At 42.4% G+C, this 20,807-nt stretch overlaps 1 protein-coding gene across 1 annotated transcript in view; it reads right to left on the minus strand.

The window, feature by feature from the left end:
- tsnare1 (T-SNARE Domain Containing 1) overlaps window positions 1–20,807 on the minus strand; it is a 124,785-nt gene that overhangs the window by 37,278 nt on the left and 66,700 nt on the right. Inside the window, exons 9-10 of the mRNA XM_024385522.2 lie at window positions 18,691–18,763; window positions 13,753–13,835 (exon numbers count right to left, since the gene is read on the minus strand). Coding sequence (XP_024241290.1) covers window positions 13,753–13,835; window positions 18,691–18,763 — 156 coding nt within the window. The remainder of the gene's footprint in view (window positions 1–13,752; window positions 13,836–18,690; window positions 18,764–20,807) is intronic.

The raw sequence follows: 20,807 nt of genomic DNA on the forward strand, positions 1-20,807 counted from the left end.
GTTTGTGGACCAGAAATGGATAGAAGAAGAATATGAATATAACTCTGTTGCACTCGACTATGTTCTTGCCTATTAGTTGAACTGTACTGTATTGTACTGTATTGTACTCTTCCCCTGCAATTCTCTGAATAAAAATGTCAATTTCAAGGTGACGCAACGCCTGGTTATACTGCGTTTCTGTCTAAATGTATAGTGTCTAGAGCCATGGCATCATAATGATGGTAATAAGAGGTGGATTAATTCGGGTGGGACTGTGTAGGACCTCACTGAAGGCCCAGGCCCATGGCACCCCACTGATAAAAGGAGTAGGAAACAAACACTCACGGCCAGTCCTGGGACCCTCAGTGGAAGTACAACTGTAACAGGCTCCCTGTATCTTGTCACTGTCTCTGCTGCATCTCCTCTGACTGGACCACAAACCCCTGCCTGTCCCCGTCCCCATCCCTGTCCCTGCATCGCCTCTGACTGCACCACAAACCCCTCCCTGTCCCTGTTCCCACCCCCGTCCCTGCATCGCGACAAACCCCTGCCTGTCCCCATCCCCGTCCCTGCATCGCCACAAACCCCTGCCTGTCCCCATCCCTGTCCCTGCATCGCCACAAACCCCTGCCTGTCCCCATCCCTGTCCCTGCATCGCCACAAACCCCTGCCTGTCCCCATCCCTGTCCCTGCATCGCCACAAACCCCTGCCTTTCCCTGTTCCCACCCCCGTCCCTGCATCGCCACAAACCCCTGCCTGTCCCCATCCCTGTCCCTGCATCGCCACAAACCCCTGACTGTCCCAAACCCTGTCCCTGCATCGCCACAAACTCCTGCCTGTCCCCATCCCTGTCCCTGCATTGCCACAAACCCCTGCCTGTCCCCATCCCCGTCCCTGCATCGCCACAAACCCCTGCCTGTCCCCATCCCTGTCCCTGCATTGCCACAAACCCCTGCCTGTCCCCATCCCTGTCCCTGCATCGCCACAGACCCCTGCCTGTCCCCATCCCTGTCCCTGCATCGCCACAAACCCCTGCCTGTCCCTGTTCCCACCCCCGTCCCTGCATCGCCACAAACCCCTGCCTGTCCCCATCCCTGTTCCTGCATCGCCACAAACCCCTGCCTGTCCCCATCCCTGTCCCTGCATCGCCACAAACCCCTGCCTGTCCCCATCCCTGTCCCTGCATCGCCACAAACCCCTGCCTGTCCCCATCCCTGTTCCTGCATCGCCACAAACCCCTGCCTGTCCCCATCCCTGTCCCTGCATCGCCTCTGACTGCACCACAAACCCCTCCCTGTCCCTGTCCCCATATCACCTCAGACTGCAACACAAACCTCTCCCTGTCCCTGCATCGTCTCGGACAGCACCACAAACCTCTAACTGTCCTTGTCCCTGTCCCTGTCCCCATATCACCTCAGACTGCAACACAAACCCCTGCCTGTCCCCATCCCTGTCCATGCATCATCTCAGACAGCACCACTACATTTAGCCCAGCTGCACTCTGGTATTCTGTCTGTGTTTCTCATGTATCTGTGTCTGTGTTTCTCATGTATCTGTGTCTGTGTTTCTCATGTATCTGTGTTTCTCATGTATCTGTGTCTGTGTTTCTCATGTATCTGTATCTGTGTTTCTCATGTATCTGTGTCTGTGTTTCTCATGTATCTGTATCTGTGTTTCTCATGTATCTGTGTCTGTGTTTCTGTGTTTCTTATGTATCTCTGTGTTTCTGTGTTTTCTCATGTATCTCTGTGTTTCTCATGTATCTGTGTTTCTCATGTATCTGTGTCTGTGTTTCTTATGTATCTGTGTCTGTGTTTCTCATGTATCTGTGTATCTGTGTCTGTGTTTCTCATGTATCTGTGTCTGTATCTGTGTTTCTCATGTATCTGTGTCTGTGTTTCTTATGTATCTGTGTCTGTGTTTCTGTATCTGTGTTTCTTATGTATCTGTATCTGTGTTTCTTATGTATCTGTGTCTGTGTTTCTCATGTATCTGTCTGTGTTTCTCATGTATCTGTGTCTGTGTTTCTTATGTATCTGTGTCTGTGTTGTCTCATGTATCTGTGTCTGTGTTTCTCATGTATCTGTGTCTGTGTTTCTCATGTATCTGTGTCTGTGTTTCTCATGTATCTGTGTCTGTGTTTCTCATGTATCTGTGTCTGTGTTTCTCATGTATCTGTGTTTCTCATGTATCTGTATCTGTGTTTCTCATGTATCTGTGTCTGTGTTTCTCATGTATCTGTGTCTGTGTTTCTCATGTATCTGTGTCTGTGTTTCTCATGTATCTGTGTCTGTGTTTCTCATGTATCTGTATCTGTGTTTCTCATGTATCTGTGTCTGTGTTTCTTATGTATCTGTGTCTGTGTTTCTCATGTATCTGTGTTTCTCATGTATCTGTGTCTGTGTTTCTCATGTATCTGTGTCTGTGTTTCTCATGTATCTGTGTCTGTGTTTCTCATGTATCTGTATCTGTGTTTCTCATGTATCTGTGTTTCTCATGTATCTGTGTCTGTGTTTCTTATGTATCTGTGTCTGTGTTTCTCATGTATCTGTGTTTCTCATGTATCTGTGTCTGTGTTTCTCATGTATCTGTGTCTGTGTTTCTGTATCTGTGTTTCTCATGTATCTGTATCTGTGTTTCTCATGTATCTGTGTCTGTGTTTCTCATGTATCTGTGTTTCTCATGTATCTGTGTCTGTGTTTCTCATGTATCTGTGTCTGTGTTTCTCATGTATCTGTGTCTGTGTTTCTCATGTATCTGTGTCTGTGTTTCTCATGTATCTGTGTCTGTGTTTCTCATGTATCTGTGTTTCTCATGTATCTGTGTCTGTGTTTCTCATGTATCTGTGTCTGTGTTTCTCATGTATCTGTGTCTGTGTTTCTCATGTATCTGTGTCTGTGTTTCTCATGTATCTGTGTTTCTCATGTATCTGTATCTGTGTTTCTCATGTATCTGTATCTGTGTTTCTCATGTATCTGTGTCTGTGTTTCTCATGTATCTGTGTCTGTGTTTCTCATGTATCTGTGTCTGTGTTTCTCATGTATCTGTGTCTGTGTTTCTCATGTATCTGTGTCTGTGTTTCTCATGTATCTGTGTTTATGAAATTGGCTTATTTTGGAAGACAAACACATCGGATGTACGTTACATGAATATGTATAGAGTATGTTTCCCTAGTCAGGATCATATAATGGAAAGTTTTAAAGCACCAAGTATAATTTTGTTTCAACTCCAGTTCTGAACTTTTCACGGATGGATAGAGACGGGGAGGATGTTGAATTGTTGTCCAAGTGGAGAACTGACCTTCTGGGGAAATGATTGTTGTCAAAGAACTATATAAAGGACCTGCTACACCTTCTTTCCTGCTCTAGACTAAAAGCATCAATAGATAAGTCTGTTGACTGTCTGTCTGCCCAGAGATATTTACTCTGTGGATGTTTTAGTGTGTGTTGACCTTGTATCAAATCAAATTGTATTGGTCACGTACACAAACTGTATTATGTTATCGCGGGTGTAGCGAAATTCTTATGTTCCTAGCTTCAAAAGTGCAGTAATACGTAAGAATACAAAACAATACATGTAAATAAAATAAAAATTTATTAATTCATAAATATAGACATATTAGAACAAGCAATGTCAGAGTGCAGAATATATACACAAAACATTAGGAACACCTTCCGGACATGGACACTACAAGGTGTTCAATAGCATTCCACAGGGCTGCTGGCCCATGTTGACTCCAATGCTTCCCACAGTTGTGTCAAGTTGGCTGGATGTCCCTTGGATGGTGGACCACTCTTGATACACATGGGAAACTTTTGAGCGTGAAAAACCCAGCCGTTTTGCAGTTCTTGACACACTCAAACCAGTGCGCCTGGCACCTACTAGCATACTCCGCTCAATGGTACTGAAATTCACCCTCTGAATGGCACACATACACAATCCATGTCTCAATTGTCTCATGGCTTAAAAATCCTTATTTAACCTGTCTCCTCCCCTTCATCTAAACTGATTGAAGTGGATTTAACAAGTGACATCAATAAGGGATCATACTCACCTGGATTCACCCGGTCAGTCTATGTAAATGTTTTGTACACTCAGTGTATATTACCTGATGGTGTGTATAGGCACTATGGACAGTATATGAATAGAAAAGGTGTGTACAGCAGTAGTTATATAGGATGATCCTTGACTAGAGTACAGTATATACATATGAAGTGGGTAAAACAGTATGTAAGCATTATTAAAGTGACCAGTGTTCAATGACTATGTACATAGGGCAGCAGTCTCCAAGGTGCAGGGTAGAGTACCGAGTGGTAGCCGGCTGGTGACAGTGACTAATGTTCAGGGCAGGGTACTGGGCGGAGGCCGGGTAGAAGCGTTTTTTCAGTCTCTCGTTCCCAGCATTGATGCACTTGTACTGTCTCCGCCTTCTAGATGGTAGGGGGGAGAACAGGCCGTTGCTTGGGTGGTTGAAGTCCTTGGTGATTTCAAGGCCTTCCAGGGTCAAAGTGTGCTGTAGATGTACTGGAGGGTAGGCAGTGTGCCACTGGTGATGCGTTGGGCTGACCGCACCACCCTCTGGAGAGCCTTGCGATTGCGGAAGGTGCAGTTGCCATTCCAGGCGGCGGTACAGCCCGACAGGATGCTCACAATGGTGCATCTGTAGAAGTTTGTGAGGGTCCTAGCAGCCAAGCCAAATTTCTTCAGCCTCCTGTTTATTCTGTATACCGGGGTATTTAGAAATGGCCACTGGATGGTCTTTCAATGCCGCCAAAACTGCTGAAACTATTTATTTGACGTTTTCAATACATTTTAATATTTGTAGCTATTTTTTAAGTAAATACCCGCAGTCAACTTGTGCTTTAGGAGATTAAGTAGATAGTGTTCTTAGTACACCTGTCACATTATTTTACATTATGAAGCTTACTTAGTTTCCCAGCACAGTTGAGCCAGTCACGTGTTTGTTTGTAAATAGCACAATAGGAGAAAGTGGTAGCAGGAGAGTCCAGCTGTGTATTGACAGGGTTCACATTTTATATTGAAAGTCAGTGTTTTTTTTCTTCAATAGAGTGATCAAGGACATGCAACTATAGTTTTCCTTCACAGAAAATACATTAGCGCAACACATTCGGCATAAAATAGCTTCATTTTCATCAGTTGACAACAGAAGTGCAGCGCTATTTGGCTGGCAGCCACACAACTAAATGAGCTTACAATGAAAAAGCAAAAACGATGCATGGCCATCATATTTCTAATGTTTAGGCCAATCATAGAAAGAATGAAGCCAGCTACGTTTCCTAATGTTTAGCTTTTTACGCATAATTTTGCATTTTACTGGAAAAAATCATTCTCATCTGAAGCACAACATTTGTTTTCGATCTGTGTATAAAAAAACAAAGCAAGATATTTCTTATGCTTTTTATATTTTTTTACTGCAATGAAAAACTGCATTAACACGACCCTAGTTTAGCTTACTATCTAAGTAAGTGGCTGAATTAATAAGGTGACAGAGCATCATATTATTTTAGCTGTCTTCCATGTTTGAGAAGTCAAAGCCATTTGGATTAGTTATTTGTACAGCTGCCACTTCAATCTTTATTTCCTTGTGTTTTTTCTACTCTCTGTTCTTGGCCCATCAGTCTGCTCCTACACCTCTTCTCCAAGCAGAGCAGGCAGGCCCATTGCCCGAGCCACTTCAGACTCCACACTGGAGAGCCAGTACAGCATGCGTCAAAACTTTGTTCATTTGCACAATGTCTCTCGTTCACATTCGCTTGTAAAGGTCCAAACTCCCCAAACATGACATTCAGTAGCTCCTTCCTATATATTTATAACTTTATGATCTGGATTGCCTGTTGATGCAATTAGTTTATTATCGTTTGCACTAGTTAGCATATTTAGCTAGGAGCTTCCATGAAAATGTGCTATTACTTGTGCTAATTTGGTTAGCATTATGCAAACACCCAATGGGCTTTTGATGCTCCCTTGTGTACTAAACAGGTAATGCCATAAATCCCGGGGTGAGAGAATAATGGTATGACGATATGAACATCTGGATACCGCTCAACCCTAGTGTGCCCCTGCCCGTTTTCAGTGTTTCTCTGTCTTCTATCTGTCAGGCATAAAATAGTCTGCATTTCTCTCTCTCTCGCTCCCAACTTCCCTTCCTCCTTCCTTCCTTCCCTCCTTCCTTCCTTCCCTCCCTGTCTCCAGCAATATGATAACACCAGGAGCTCCAAAAACAAACCATCTGAGTTAGCATGATAGCGGAAATATGTCTTATTGATCACAAGAGGAGATACATTTCCACGAAGTTGGCTGACGGGTTACAAACAGAGACTGTGACGTCCTATGATGTAATTATGGTAACCACCAATCAAGTGAGTCATTGCCTTTCAATTAATCATTATGCATATTGAGTTTGCTCATTCGTAAATCACTACAAACACATTCCCCATAATCAACTTAATCTAATGGCCAACAATTAAATGCAACACTAACAGAAGTGTGTTTAAATGAGTCTATATTAAACCATCATTCAACACATAATAAAACAGCTATGTTTCACTAGCGACATGGAGGCTGTATAATATAATAGTATCGTTACACAGTAATGAACAATCACAGTTCATCTCACGCTGTTGGACATGGATGGGGCTGAGACACAACATCAGTGTTGTAACTTGAGGAGTCTTCATGTGAGAGGAGTAATCTGCCTGAGGCTAATGGATTATAGATTCAATTTATTTTCAGTGTAAAGCCTTCTGACATGGTGGGCCATGGACTAAAATGTCATCCCCTTTTAATTGACCATTGGTGCTGTTTGACTGAGTTCATGGAACTGTGCCCTTGACTTTCTGCCATTTGTATGTCTCTGTGTGTGTGTGTGTGTGTGTGTGTCTCTCTCTTTTTCGCTCTCTGTATCTTTCCCTTCTCCTCTACAGTCTCTTTCTTGCTCTCCTACTCTCTCCTACTCATCTTCTCTCTCTCATTCACTCTCCCACTCTCTGTATATCTCCCTCCTCAACAGTCTCTCTCTTTCTCTCGTTTCTCTCCTTCAATCTCTTTTCCTCCCTACCACTCTTTATATTGCCCCCTGCACAGTGTTTCTCTCTTCCTCTAGACTAGAAACAGCCGCGTGGATTGGCGGAGAGCTAAATTGCTCTACGTGAGCTTGGTCACGGCTCAGCTCTCCTTGAGATAATCAAATGACAATTAATGGGAAAGCTGTGTGCACTCGCTCATTTGCTCACTCACTCGCTCACTTGTAGAGCAGCAATAGGAACAGCATGAAACAGAGAAAAGGAAGCCTGTAGGAAGGAGAGCAACTCTCACAAAACTTTGGGGGGGAAAGTAATATGGTTTCTATATACTTTAGTAATCCAACAGAAAAATATAAATGCCAGCGTAGATCTGTGAAGAGTGTCCTGACCCTACACAACTATGGTATTGGTTTTTGGGGATATATTACAGTAATATGGGACCTTTTTTCAACAGCAAGGTATTTCTTATGGTGTACATGCGCAATATTCTATTATACTTTAAATAAACTACCCATATAAGAGTAATTGTGTAAGTTATTCAGGAATAATAACTGTGTAAGTTATTCAGGAAGAGTAACTGTGTAAGTTATTCAGGTGTTGTTAGATCCATCCAATAAAATAAATGCATAAAAGCACCTCTCTGAAACAAGTGGATAAATCCCTGACATTGCATGTTGGTCATCTATGTGTGTGTACGGTAGTAGATATGAGAGAGAGGAAAAGTCAAAGAAATGCCATTAGAGAGATAATGATTTAGGAAAAGGGTCGGCTGCTGTTGACAACAAATCACTAAGTAGGACAGTGATATTCATACCATAGATATAAAATAAAGTACAGTAAACTGAAAAAGTATGAAACAGCACATCAGCTCAAATGTGTGTGTGTTTATGCATGTGTGCCTGTGTGTGTATGTGTGTGTATGTGCTTCAATCTGTAGATAGAGGACTCCTGCTATCTCCAGGAGTGATAATTCAATTTTTTGTCTTAATCTGTTGCTGTCTTTTTGATAGATAGACAGCACTTAAAGTAGATGGCCCTGTCTTCCCAGTAGCCTACTTGGTGTGTGAACTGTTGACTGCTCATAACTTGCAGCTGATTGTTGACACATCAACCAGGATTAAGGGGCAGGGCAATTTGTGATTGTTGTTATTTGTAATCCGCTGTACTGGAGGGGGAGTGGCTTCACCTCTGTTGGGCAATTAGCAATTGGTGTTAGTACTTCAGTCTCCCCTGTTTTTTCAGCAGCAGGTCTGTCAGCGGTTTTGTCGCTGAAACAAAGACGGTTCTGCGGAGTTGTTCTGCGGAGTTTCTTGATGAAGGAAAGAGAGGAAGTCTCATATTTGAGTATCTTACCTAGTTATTTTCAGATGATCTCATTTGTCTCTATTGTAGCTTTGTCAACTATGTGTGTGTTTTCTATACCTGTTTGCTCCTCTCAGTGTAGGTTTTACAGATGCTCCCCACCTTTTAAGTGTAAACTGTGCGCACAACCCATGTGGACTTCCTGGTCACCGGCAGCATTTGGAACTCCCTCACTCACCTGTCCATGTCCTCATTTAATTCCATTCCATCTACTGCATCTTTATGTAATACATGTATCACTAGCCACTTTAACTATGCCACTTTGTTTACATACGCATCTCATATGTATATTCTGCACTCAATACCATCTACTGTATCTTGCCTATGCCGCTCTGTACCATCACTCACTCATATATCTTTATGTACATATTCTTTATCCCCTTACACTTGTGTCTATAAGACAGTAGTTTTGGAATTGTTAGCTAGATTACTTTTTGGTTATTACTGCATTGTCGGAACTAGAAGCACAAGCATTTCGCTACACTCACATTAACATCTGCTAACCATGTGTATGTGACAAATACAATTTGATTTGATTTGATCTGCAGCCAAGAACAGCAAGTTCATCTCAGCCTATGCTGGCCCTGACAGAGATATGGATCACCCCAGAGAACACTGCTACTCCAGCTGCTCTCTTCATCTGACTATGTGTTCTCTCATAGTCTGAGAGCATCTGGTCATCACGGTGATGTCACAGGGGCTACTCATTCTAGATTGAGATGTTATATTTTCTCCCTCACTCACCTGTCCATGTCCTCATTTAATTCCATGCTGTCACTGTCACTTGTCCACTCAAGCTTAACATTGTCATCTATCGCCCACCAGGTGCCCTTAGAGAGCTCCTCAATGAGGTTGACATCTTGATAGGTTCATTTCCTGATGGCAACTTTAACCTTCCGACGTCTGCCTTCTATTAATTTCTTTAACTTTTTATGTCTGCGTTGTCGTGAACGCTCTTTCCTGTGGATTTCTGAACATAACGCAACAAACAAACGGAGGTATTTTGGATATAAAAATCATCTTTATGGAACAAACGGAACATTTGTTGTGTAACTGGGAGTCCTGATGCTAAGTGTACTTAATGTTTTGTAGTGCAATCGATAAACTTACACAAACGCTTGGATTGCTTTCGCTGAAAAGCATCATTTCAAAATCTGACAAGACAGGTGGATTAACAAAAGGCTAAGCTGTGTTTTCCTGTATTGCACTTGTGATTTCATGAATATAAATATTTATAGTAATATTTATTGAATGTAGCGCTATGCTATTCAGCGGTGGTTGATGACACTTATCCCGATGTCGGGATTGCAGCCATAACAAGTTAAACCTCCTGTTCTTTTGACCTCAGTCTTTCCCCCAATCACAAGGCATGCAATTCGCTTGACCTCAACTTTACTAGATGCTGTTCGCCTACTGATCTCACTGCAATCCCCCTCCAGGTCTCTAATAACTACTTTGTTTCCTTTTTTATGTCCCTTTCTTCCAACCCTACCCAGAAGGTTATGTGGTCGCAATCTTCGCTCTCTGTCTCCCTCCACTCCATCGTTCGTCAACTAGCTTTTCCGAGCTAATAGTTGGGGGGCTAGAACATAATTAGTATATAATATTAGCAAAATGAATTTGCCCACACTACAAATTAAACAAAATGTTTAACACATCTGATCAGTACATAATAAACTCAGTGACAATAACATAATGAATTCTGTCACTTAAATGGGTTGAATCTGCAGTTACAAGGAAGAGAGAAAACAGTGGTGGACATGGTGGAAAACCTTGAGGCCTTTACTAGGAAGTTTGAGTTGTTTGATTTGGACTTGTCATCTGGAAGGCTAATGCACTTCAGCACACTGAAGAACGGCAGGCAGAGGGACCAGACAACTTCTCCACAAGATTTGAAGACTACAGCATGCCCAAGGATATCATTGTGTTTGTACGTGATCCTCTCACAGTCCACCCAGGTGGAGAATTCTCCTCCCTTGCTAAGAAAACGATACCCTTGCTGGATAAGGCTCCAATTCAAACTGAGCTGATTGAATTCCAGACATCGAGCCATCTCAGGGATGCACTCAGGGGTGCCGAGTCCTTGTGTGTTTCGTGTGGCATGCCCAGAGGGATACAGCACAATAAAGAAACTTGCATTTTCTGTGCCAACAATGTTTGGTTCGACTTACACCTGTGTGTCCTCATTTTCCTCGATGAACGCAGTATAGATTCACGACTGGAACTGGTTTTCACATACACTACCAGTCAAAAGTTTTAGAAAAACCCTTGAATGAGTAGGTTTTCTTTATTTTTTACTATTTTCTACATTGTAGAATAATAGTGAAGACATCAAAACTATCAAATAACACATATGGAATGCTGCAGTAACCAAAAAAAAAGTGTTTGAATAAGTAGGTGTTCTAAAACTTAGTGTAAGTCAATCTAGGACTGCCTGCGCATCAAAATCACATCTATTTTACACGACATCCACAAGATCGTGTCCAAGAGGATATGCAACTTTTCCCATTGAGTAAGTAACTTAGTGGCCTATACGACTTGAATTAATAAATACAAACATTATTTTGAGTGCTTATCCGGGGATATTTAGGTTTCAAGCTGACAGTATTTTCTGTTTGTTCTGTTGTTACAAGAGCAGGCCATACCAATACAGACATTCAGATACATCAACCTTTTTCTTTCAATTATTGTTTTATTTAGGATGCTACAGTTTTGGCCAGTTGCAATTGTAAATAGGCCAAATAAAAAACATCCCACATACATTTTTTCATTGTGAAAGATGCTGTTAAGCCTCATAACCAGCTGAGGTAGGCAAAGTTAATTTATATAGGCCTAGGCTTGGAAGAAATAGACTCCAATTAAACCTTCTTGTTATTTGTAAAGTCAAATTAAAATTAAGATTATTGTTGAAATTAACTACAATATTTTCAGCTCCTATTGATTTTATTTTTGTTATATTGCTATTTAAATGGAAATAATATTAATACTTCATTTGGGGGGTTGGGGGGCTAAATTATATTGCTGGCGGGACAGATTTGGCCTGCGGGCCACCAGTTGGGGAACCCTGCTCTACTCTCTCCTCTTCTATCCTGTCATCTCTCCCTTCTGCTAAATCCTTCTCACTCCTGTCTCCTGATTCTGCTTCTATGACCCTACTCTCCTCACTTTCCACATCCTATGACTCTCAATGTCTCCTTTCCTCCCTGCCAGCTCGGCCCTCCCCTCCTGCTCCGTGGCTGAATGACTCACTGCGAGCTTACAGAACAGGGCTGCGGGCATCTGAGCAGAAAAGGAGGAAAACTAAACTTCCGGAGGACCTATTATCCTTTCACTACATCCTCTATACCTTCTCTTCCTCTGTATCCGTGGCTAAAGCCACTTTCAATCACTCTCAATTTCAAGCTTCTGCCTCTACCTCTAGGAAATTATTTTCAACCTTCCCCTCCTACCTTAACCTTGGTCAACCACACAACCACAAGAATGTTGATGACATCCGCTCCTCATTTACTCCGTCTATTTAGTCCACTTGTCCCACTCACACAGAACTACACTAAGCCTTGACCTCTTTCTCCAGATGAAATCCTGCCTGCTCAACCCCATTCCCTTCTCCATACCCTTCTCCCATTCCTGACCACTGGCCTTGTCACCTTTAACTCAGGAAACCAACACTATACCTCTGACGTCAAAAACTACAGTCCGGTATCCCTTATTTATTTTCTTTCCAAAACATTTCACCATGGTGTCTCTGACCAACTCTCTTGTTAGCTCTCTCAGAACGATTTCCTTGACACTAACCAGTCAGGCTTCAAGACGGGTCACTCACACTGCTCTCCTCTGTGTCATAGAGGCTCTCCGCACTGCCAACGCTGACTCTCTCTCCTCTGTTCTCAACCTCCTAGATCTATCCGCTGCCTTCGAGATGATGAACCATCATATCCTCCTCTCCACCCTCTCAGGGCTGGGAATTTCAGGCTTTGCACACTCTTGGATTGCATGCTACCTGGCAGGCTGCTCTTACCAAGTGATGTGGTGAGGATCTGTGTCTGCACAATGTGCTCTCACTACTGGTGTCCCCCAGGGCTCAGTTCTACTATATCCGTAGAGTACGACCCTACGTCACCCAGGTAGTGGCGTAGGTCCTAATCAAGGCACTTGTCATCTCCCATCTGGATTATTGCAACTTGCTGTTGACTGGGCTCCCCGCTTGTGCCATCAAACCCCTGCAACTTATCCAGAACACAGCGACCCGCCTGGTGTTCAAGTTCTCCCATGTACCCCCCTACTAGCACTGACATCGCTGATAGCTACTTTATTGAGAACAAATGTACTTACTACTGTATGACTGATATATGGGGTTGCCCTACCTAGCTATCTTTAGATGAATGAACTGTAAGTCGCTAAATAACAAGTGTGTGCGTGTGTGTGTGTGTTTGCAGACAGAGTATCAGGGTCATAAAACCTCACTGTGTGGGGTGTTGTGAAGCTATCTACTACTAGCAACAGAAAAGGTTACCTTTTTATTAACCCAATGACACTTTTGTCAATATATAATTTAGGATAGCCAGAGGGCTACACGCTACAGCCCTATGCTACCAACACTGACTTCTAAGCTCTACTGTGATATAATCCAAGCAAGGGTGACAGGGGGGAAAAGTATGACATACAATTACTAGTCAATATACACAAGGAAAATGAAAAAAAAGAATAACCTTGGGCATTTTGTGAATGTGCTACCAAATGGAAATGAGACTCACTCAAAAGAAATCCGAAAGAAATCATAACCAAGTAATACTTCATTGCAGTCTACCGTCTGATGCACATTACTAACGTATTTCCGTTCTTAGTCAATAAAGTTGTACAATGAAATTGAAACCTCATAATCATTATCTTGGTGGAAGAAACAGTTGTTTATGGAATTGGAGTTCAGTGTTGGTATATTTGTTTGATTTTCCTATTAGACTCCAGGCTAACATTTTACTGTTTCCATCAGACCAATTAATTTAGCTAACGGCAAAAGCTGATAAAATATGACATGAAAATGTGATCTTTATTGTTATTTCCACAGCATCATAATGAACGCAATAAAGTAGTAATGAAATAGCAAACCCTGCGATTTGAAATCATGTTTGTCCTACTGATCCTGTAAATAGATGTGTATCAGCATGACACCTGAAAATCTCCATTAAAATGTAATGTCAGTACCAGCAATACACAGACATGACAATATACAGGAACTGCATTTAGTTGACATAAACGCCTGACCGCACACCCGCCTGTGAGTACACAGACACACACACAGACATACACATATGCACACACGCACCCACATCACTGAACCTGGACAATGAAATGAGGATACTACTGCACCTGGTGATGGCTGGCCTTTGCTAGCTCCTGATTGGCTGACTCCACGTTGGATGTGGTGGTCTGAATGTAGTCCTCAATGCTATCTGAAGAGACATAACAGCATGGTAAATATAACGATTATAATTCATAGCAACACAGATATATTTTATAGCAACACAGTACCCCCAGTTTAGGACCTTTTCTTATCAGGTTGAAGCACACTGGGTACTCACTCTTTCATTCTATAGTGGTAAAAGAAGAAACATACGGGTGCTTCCACTACTTAGTAGGATTTTGTCACTATACTAGGTATGTAACAAATGGAACAATTTTCTTAATGTTTAAATGGCCATCTTTCACACACATACACAAGAAAATGTATACAATTCCACATGACTTTGGGCCTCCCAAGTGGCGCAGCGGTGCTGCATCGCATTGGTATCACTACAGACCTGGGTTCAATCCCAGGCTGTGTCACAGCCGGCTGCGACCGGGAGACCCATAAAGCGGTGAAGCATCGTCCGGGCTTGGGTAGGGTTTGACTGGTGCATGCAGGTTCAGTCGCCAGTGTTTCCTCCAACACATTGGTGCAGCCGGCTCCCGGGTTAAGCGAGCAGTGTGGCTTTTTTTATTTTTCCTTTATTTAACTAGGCAAGTCATGCAAGAACAATATTCCTCATCCTCTTATTTACTGTGCCTTGTTCAGCGGCAGAAAGACAGATTTTTACCTTGTCAGCTCAGGGATTCGATCCAGCAACCTTTCAGTTACTGGCACAACGCTCTAACCACTAGGCTACCTGCCGCCCCAGGGTGATGTTTCGGCTTGGCAGGATCGCGTTTCGGAGAATGCGTGGCTTTTGACCTTCACCTCTCCCGAGTCTGTACGGGAGTTGCAGCAATGGGACAAGACTAAACTACCAATTGGATGTCACGAAATTGGGGAGGAAAAAAACAAATCTAAAAAAATAATGTGAATTCACAATGCAGCTGTGCTGATGTCCGCATTGCACCTGTACTACTATTACTAAGAGAGGGGAGGGGCCCAGTATAGGCAGGTTGGCCACCAGGCACACACAGTATCTGTGCATGTGCACGGATTCACATCACACTGTTCACAGCGTGGTTGCCAGTGCAACAAATCAGCAGAGAAGTTGAGCCTCGCACTTCAACGCTCTTAGTTGTTACGGAAATTGACCCACTATGCTGTTTACTTTCTGCATCTACGGTTAGGGATATTTCTAAACGTTAAGGATACCAATTTTGTTTAAACACTCACACCTTAGCATACAGTATTTGTGTTGTGGTGTTATGTGAGCAATGTGGAAACATCAATATTCCTCGTTCTCTTTATCATGTACAGTCACACTTCTATTTCATTTCCTAAGCGTACTATTTGATAACCCCTCATAATATCTCATTGCTCCGATTGAGTTGCTCGTATGATGTCACTATCAACTTCCTTGAGTGCACTCTCCTTGGTCGTGAAGCTTCAAAATCTGTGTTTATAGACAGACCAACTTAGTTGTAATTCTCTCCTTGTTTACATAATCACTTGCACAAGATCCTTAATAAACTGGAAAAGGATGCACACACATTCTCCATCACCGCACCGTAAATAGCGTCACGTTTGATCGATGATGTAGTATATTGAGTTTTCTTTGAGTGACTGTTTTTATGATGCACAACATTCTAATTTAATTTCTATGTTTAATTACTTCCTCATTGGCTGTCACCATAGCGACAGCTTGAGAATAAACTGAGAACGGAGCTTTCAAAAGTCATACTCCTTCATACATTTCATTTTCTAAACATAACAGAAGTCAACCAATTATTAGTCTTTGAATAATCCAAATGACTTGTCTTTTTCCAATGCACACCATAGTAACTATAGTTATTGTAGCCAGTGAGAACTAATTCAAACGTAAATCCAATTCTTTTCCCAATTAAAAACAAATGTTTGGTTCACTGCCCACCAATGCAGTGCTCTCTCTCTCTCTCTCTCTCTCTCTCTCTCTCTCTCTCTCTCTCTCTCTCTCACTCTCACTCTCTCTCTCACTCTCACTCTCTCTCTCACTCTCACTGTCTCTCTCTCTCTCTCTCTCTCTCTCTCTCTCTCTCTCTCTCCCCATTAATCCATTCATTATAATCGCCATAATAATTCACATTTCCTCTCTCTATAGGATTATTTTCCTGCTGTAGCAAACTGGCTCAAATTAATATCCTACATCTGTAGTACATGGCTTGATAATTCGCACAAAGAATCATAACCCAGATAATATGCTAATACAAGGAGCAAATTGAGCCAACTTAGAGACAAGAAAACACACACAAACACACCTCCATAAGCCTTTACTTCCCTCACACCATGCTCCACTAATTATGTCTTTGATATGCAAGACATTTCTAGGGAGAAAAACATCTCATCAACAAGGAAAAGCATAAGCTGTCAAACATGGCTACAACTCATTTTCTACAACACCACATTCTCAATGTATTTGGGTATTGTAAGGACATGTAAATAAATGTCACTGAACACCTTTTATCTGAAAACCACTGTATTCCTCTGGTTCCTTCCAAAAACCACAAGATTGAACACATGCTGTACTATAACCACAATGAGACTAACGCAATACTGAGACAGTAACATAGATGAGTGCACCACTTTACCTTTGATTTACCCAGGTTCCCCTGTCTAGCCTTTCTATCTCTCTCTCTGTCTCTTTTGTTGCTGTTGATTGCATCAGTTCTGGCACAGCATGACCTGTGGCTTTGTCGAGTGTGTCACCACATGGAAGCAGAGGCTTTGTCACAGAGAAGCTACTTTCAACTCTACACCCTCTAAAAAGCACTAATCCAAAGTTCCTGGGTTTGCTGATTTCTCAATTTACTCCTCTACCGCTCCCCCGCTGCTCCTCTGGACACCTCCACATGCCTCAGCCCCCTTTTCCCCCTAAAGCCCCATCAGCTTATTCAGACCCAGCTTTTATTATACACATAAAAATAAAAATCTCACCATGTGCACATCAGCTATAGAAAAGCAAAACATGCAATTTACCTGATTCTATTTCAAGGTTGGATGGGAGAGAGAAACAGTATGTCTGTGGTCCATAATGGATGTGAAAAAGACTACAGCAGTAGAGTAGTACAGCTCTCAGGTACTTGGACATAGCACCTTCACTCTGTACACTGGTGAGCTGAACACCCTCTCACAGGTACCAACTCCACCATCTCTTAAAGCCATCATGTTCATCATTACACACTCTAGCACCTTCCCACCACATCAATGTTCCACTTCCCTCTGTATCCATAGTCTCAATGTATCCATAGTCTCAATGTATCCACAGTCTCAATGTATCCACAGTCTCAATGTATCCACAGTCTCAGTGTATCCACAGTCTCAATGTATCCACAGTCTCAATGTATCCACAGTCTCAATGTATCCACAATGTATCCACAGTCTAAATTTATCCATGATGTATACCCTCATAATCATACTAAAATATATCCTCCCTACATCCTCACATGAAGGACGACTGCAGAAATTGAAGAGACATAAATATAATGAGATTCTAATGGCATTTTACTAGTGTACCCAATTTCATCAACAATTGACATTTAACTTCTTAGAACTCGCCACTATTTATTTCCCCTTATTTTCCCTGTACTCTGCATATGAGAGAAATGAGGAGGGACACAGAAGTTGAAAGGAGAGATTTCCTCCTGCGTGTTCACCTCAGAAAACCCTTTCTCTAAAGGCCAAACAACAAACAAGTCGTATTTCTGTCTTAACAGAACTTATCTAGGAAACAAAAGTGCCATTTGTTTAAATATTCCATTCCATAAGGCTGAACATTATTCACTCTAAATGTTAAGTACCCTAATTATGGATAGAATCTGGGATAAATGGTGTATTGCTCTCCAGTTCCTCTTTGTTTCTCGCTCATTGCCTGTTGCCTGCTCTCCTGTAGCATTGCGTCTGTGAGAGTTGGAAACTTGGCATGAGTCTAAAGTATAATTCAAATCAAATCAAATTGTATTTGTCACATGCGCTGAATACAACTAGTGAAGACTTTACCGTGAAATGTTTACTTACGAGCCCTTTCCCAACAATGCAGTTAAAAAGTTAGGACATTTGAAAATAGATCAAAAGAAAAGGTCACTGTACTCTAGATGGATTAAAACAGCCAGACTCAGGGCCACTCTCCCACACAATGGACCAATTAGAATAGAAGAAGAATCCTTTTCCTTCATTTATGAGATCTCAACCTCGGACACACATGCACACACACAAAGGTACACACACATACCAGAGACACATGTACAGCAGAATTTGGTTTGGCACACACACTGATATGCACAAGTATGATCAGTCATGCTGCTTCCTTTATGCTTCCCTTGTTCCTCTTACTCTCTCTTCCATCCAGTCTGCTGCAGCATCTGTACACACCTCCACTCTCCTGTCCTCCTTTCTCATGTTTTTCTCTGGTGTTCCATATCATCCCCCCTGTCTCCAGTTCATCTCTCTGCAGGGTGATGGTGGTGTTGTTGTATCTCTCTGTCTGACTGTGCGTTGAACCACACTTTGCCTCTCTCTGCCAAGTCTAGATCAGTGCTGGGTTGCAGGACTTGTTTATCAATAACAGAAGACTGGGACATGCTGTCCTGTCCTCTAACCATTGTTGTTATTGCAACCCACCTGTCAAGCAACCATTTAAGACGTGTTAAGGTTCAAAAGTTGGTTTGATCAATGGGAGTCCTAAGGTGATTAATTATGTCTGCTAACGCATGACGAAAGAGATGCTGTAAAGTTGGTCAAAATATCAAAGGGATTACAACGACACAGAGAGTAAAAGACAGACAGAGTAATATGCAGACACGGATGACCGCACACAGGAGCTCAGGCAATCATAAAAACACACACGCGTACACACAAACACACACACACACGTGATGTCTCACCTATGGCATCTCCCTGCTCGTGCACCATACTGGCCAGATCTTGCATGATTTGGCTGACATCCAACATGTCCCTCTGTAAAGGAAACAGACAACGAAGGGTTAAATAAATACATTCTACTCTAGAGGTCATTGGCCATCCGCATTACTGGAATTTCTTCTTCCATAGTCTCGATGTATTCCCCAAAATAGACAGGGATATGTAAGTCAAAACTTTAATCTTGTGGGCAGGAGGGATGGCAACGTCCCACCTGGCCAACATCCGGTGAAAATGCAGAGCCCGAAATTCAAACTACAGTATTATAAATATTTAACTTTCATAAAATCACAAGTGTAACACATCAAAATAAAGCTTAACTTCTTTTTAATCCAGCCGCGGTTTCAGATTTCAAAAAGGCTTTAAGACGAAAGCAAACCATGCGATTATCTGAGGGCAGCACCCTGCATATAAACACATGAAAAACATATTTCAACCCGGCAGGTGCGACACGAAAGTCAGAAATAGCGATATAAAAAATGCCTTACCTTTGATGATTCTTCTGTTGGCACTCCAAAAGGTCCCAGTTACATCACAAATGGTCCTTTAGTTCAATAATGTCCTTCTTTATATCCATAACAACACAGTTTAGCTGGCGCGCCTGGTGATGTTGCCAGGCAGACCCAAACTCCACCAATGCAAAACGAGCTGAAATTTCAAGCTGTCTTGTCAAACAGCTTTTACACTAAAAGGGTATTATCATAATTTTCACAATTTCACAGTATTACTCCAACCTCATAGTGTGGAAATATTTATAAAACACAACTAAATCTAGTTTTTGACTGCACTGCCCCTTTAAAATCCACCACGCTAAGCCCATTAAAAACTAAATGTACATTTGTGTTTCATATAAAACGATATAAACGTGTATGGACACAGTAATTGATAGAGTGTTGTTTACTTCTGTTTTCGTTTCAGTGTGCAGTCTGGCCACTGCAGAGAGAGAGAGAATTACCACACTGGGTGACCTGCACTTTTTTCCCTCCTCGCCAGTTTTCTGGCTTTGAATCTGTTCACTGTGTATCAGCTCAAAGCATTATGAAGGCTTATAAAACCTCTGTCTATCTCCCTCTCACAGGTCCCCCTTTCCTCCATTATAGCACCATGCAATCACAGCTGCGTTTGTATAGCCTCACCCACTGGGCCATCCATCACAGGTGTCTGATATTGCTGTGGAAACTGGCAGCAGCCATCCTGGCTTTTGGCAAACACCATCTGGTTGGATCCAAAATGGCCTCTGGCAAAACCTCATGACGCTAAAGACTTTCTTGCTGTTTTCATCTTTGGGCAACCCTCTCCATCACACAGGAATAGAATAACAACACATTTATTTTACCTGGCAAAGCGGTTGCTGGCAATCTGAACTCAGTTCATTACAATGACAGAACACTTTAACAAAGTCATGAGTGAGAGTGTGAGTAGAAGAGAGAGAGCGAGTGAGTGACGGGTTGTCTCCTGTTCAGATCCCTGCCAGCCTGGGGGTAGAGTGGGAGTGGAAAGGCTTAGGGCCAGATGTGTGCCCTTTTCCATATTTCATAGGGTTATATTAAGCTCATGGCCACTCTTCCACCATTGGCCTCCCAGGCCCTGATTCACTCGGTTTTAAACAGGAGGTTCTCAGTCTATCCACACACCCACACCCACCCCACCAACTATACATAATGTCCCACAGAGTGTTGACCCATGCTGGGATGGGGACAGGCTATGTTCCATATGCTCTGCTGCACTTCTTGTACACTTTGAATTAATTATCAACAGACAAAAGCACAATGACCTCAAAAGTCAACCAGAGTCCTTTGAAAGACAAATGTTGGGTAAAGGTCTTAAGGTATTAAGAACTGGAATCCTACTCTTACCCAAGACTATTTGGCTTGGCTGGCTAGACTGTAAACTCTCCTTCCAGACTCATATCAAACATCTCCAATCGAAAATCAAATCTAGAGTCGACTTTCTATTCCGCAACAAAGCCTCCTTCACTCACGCCGCCAAACTTACCCTAATAAAACTGACTATCCTACCGATCCTCGACTTTGGCGACGTCATCTACAAAATAGCTTCCAACACTCTACTCAGCAAACTGGAT

Source organism: Oncorhynchus tshawytscha, linkage group LG23 (assembly GCF_018296145.1).
Source record: "Oncorhynchus tshawytscha isolate Ot180627B linkage group LG23, Otsh_v2.0, whole genome shotgun sequence".
NCBI classification, from domain to species: Eukaryota; Metazoa; Chordata; class Actinopteri; order Salmoniformes; family Salmonidae; genus Oncorhynchus; species Oncorhynchus tshawytscha.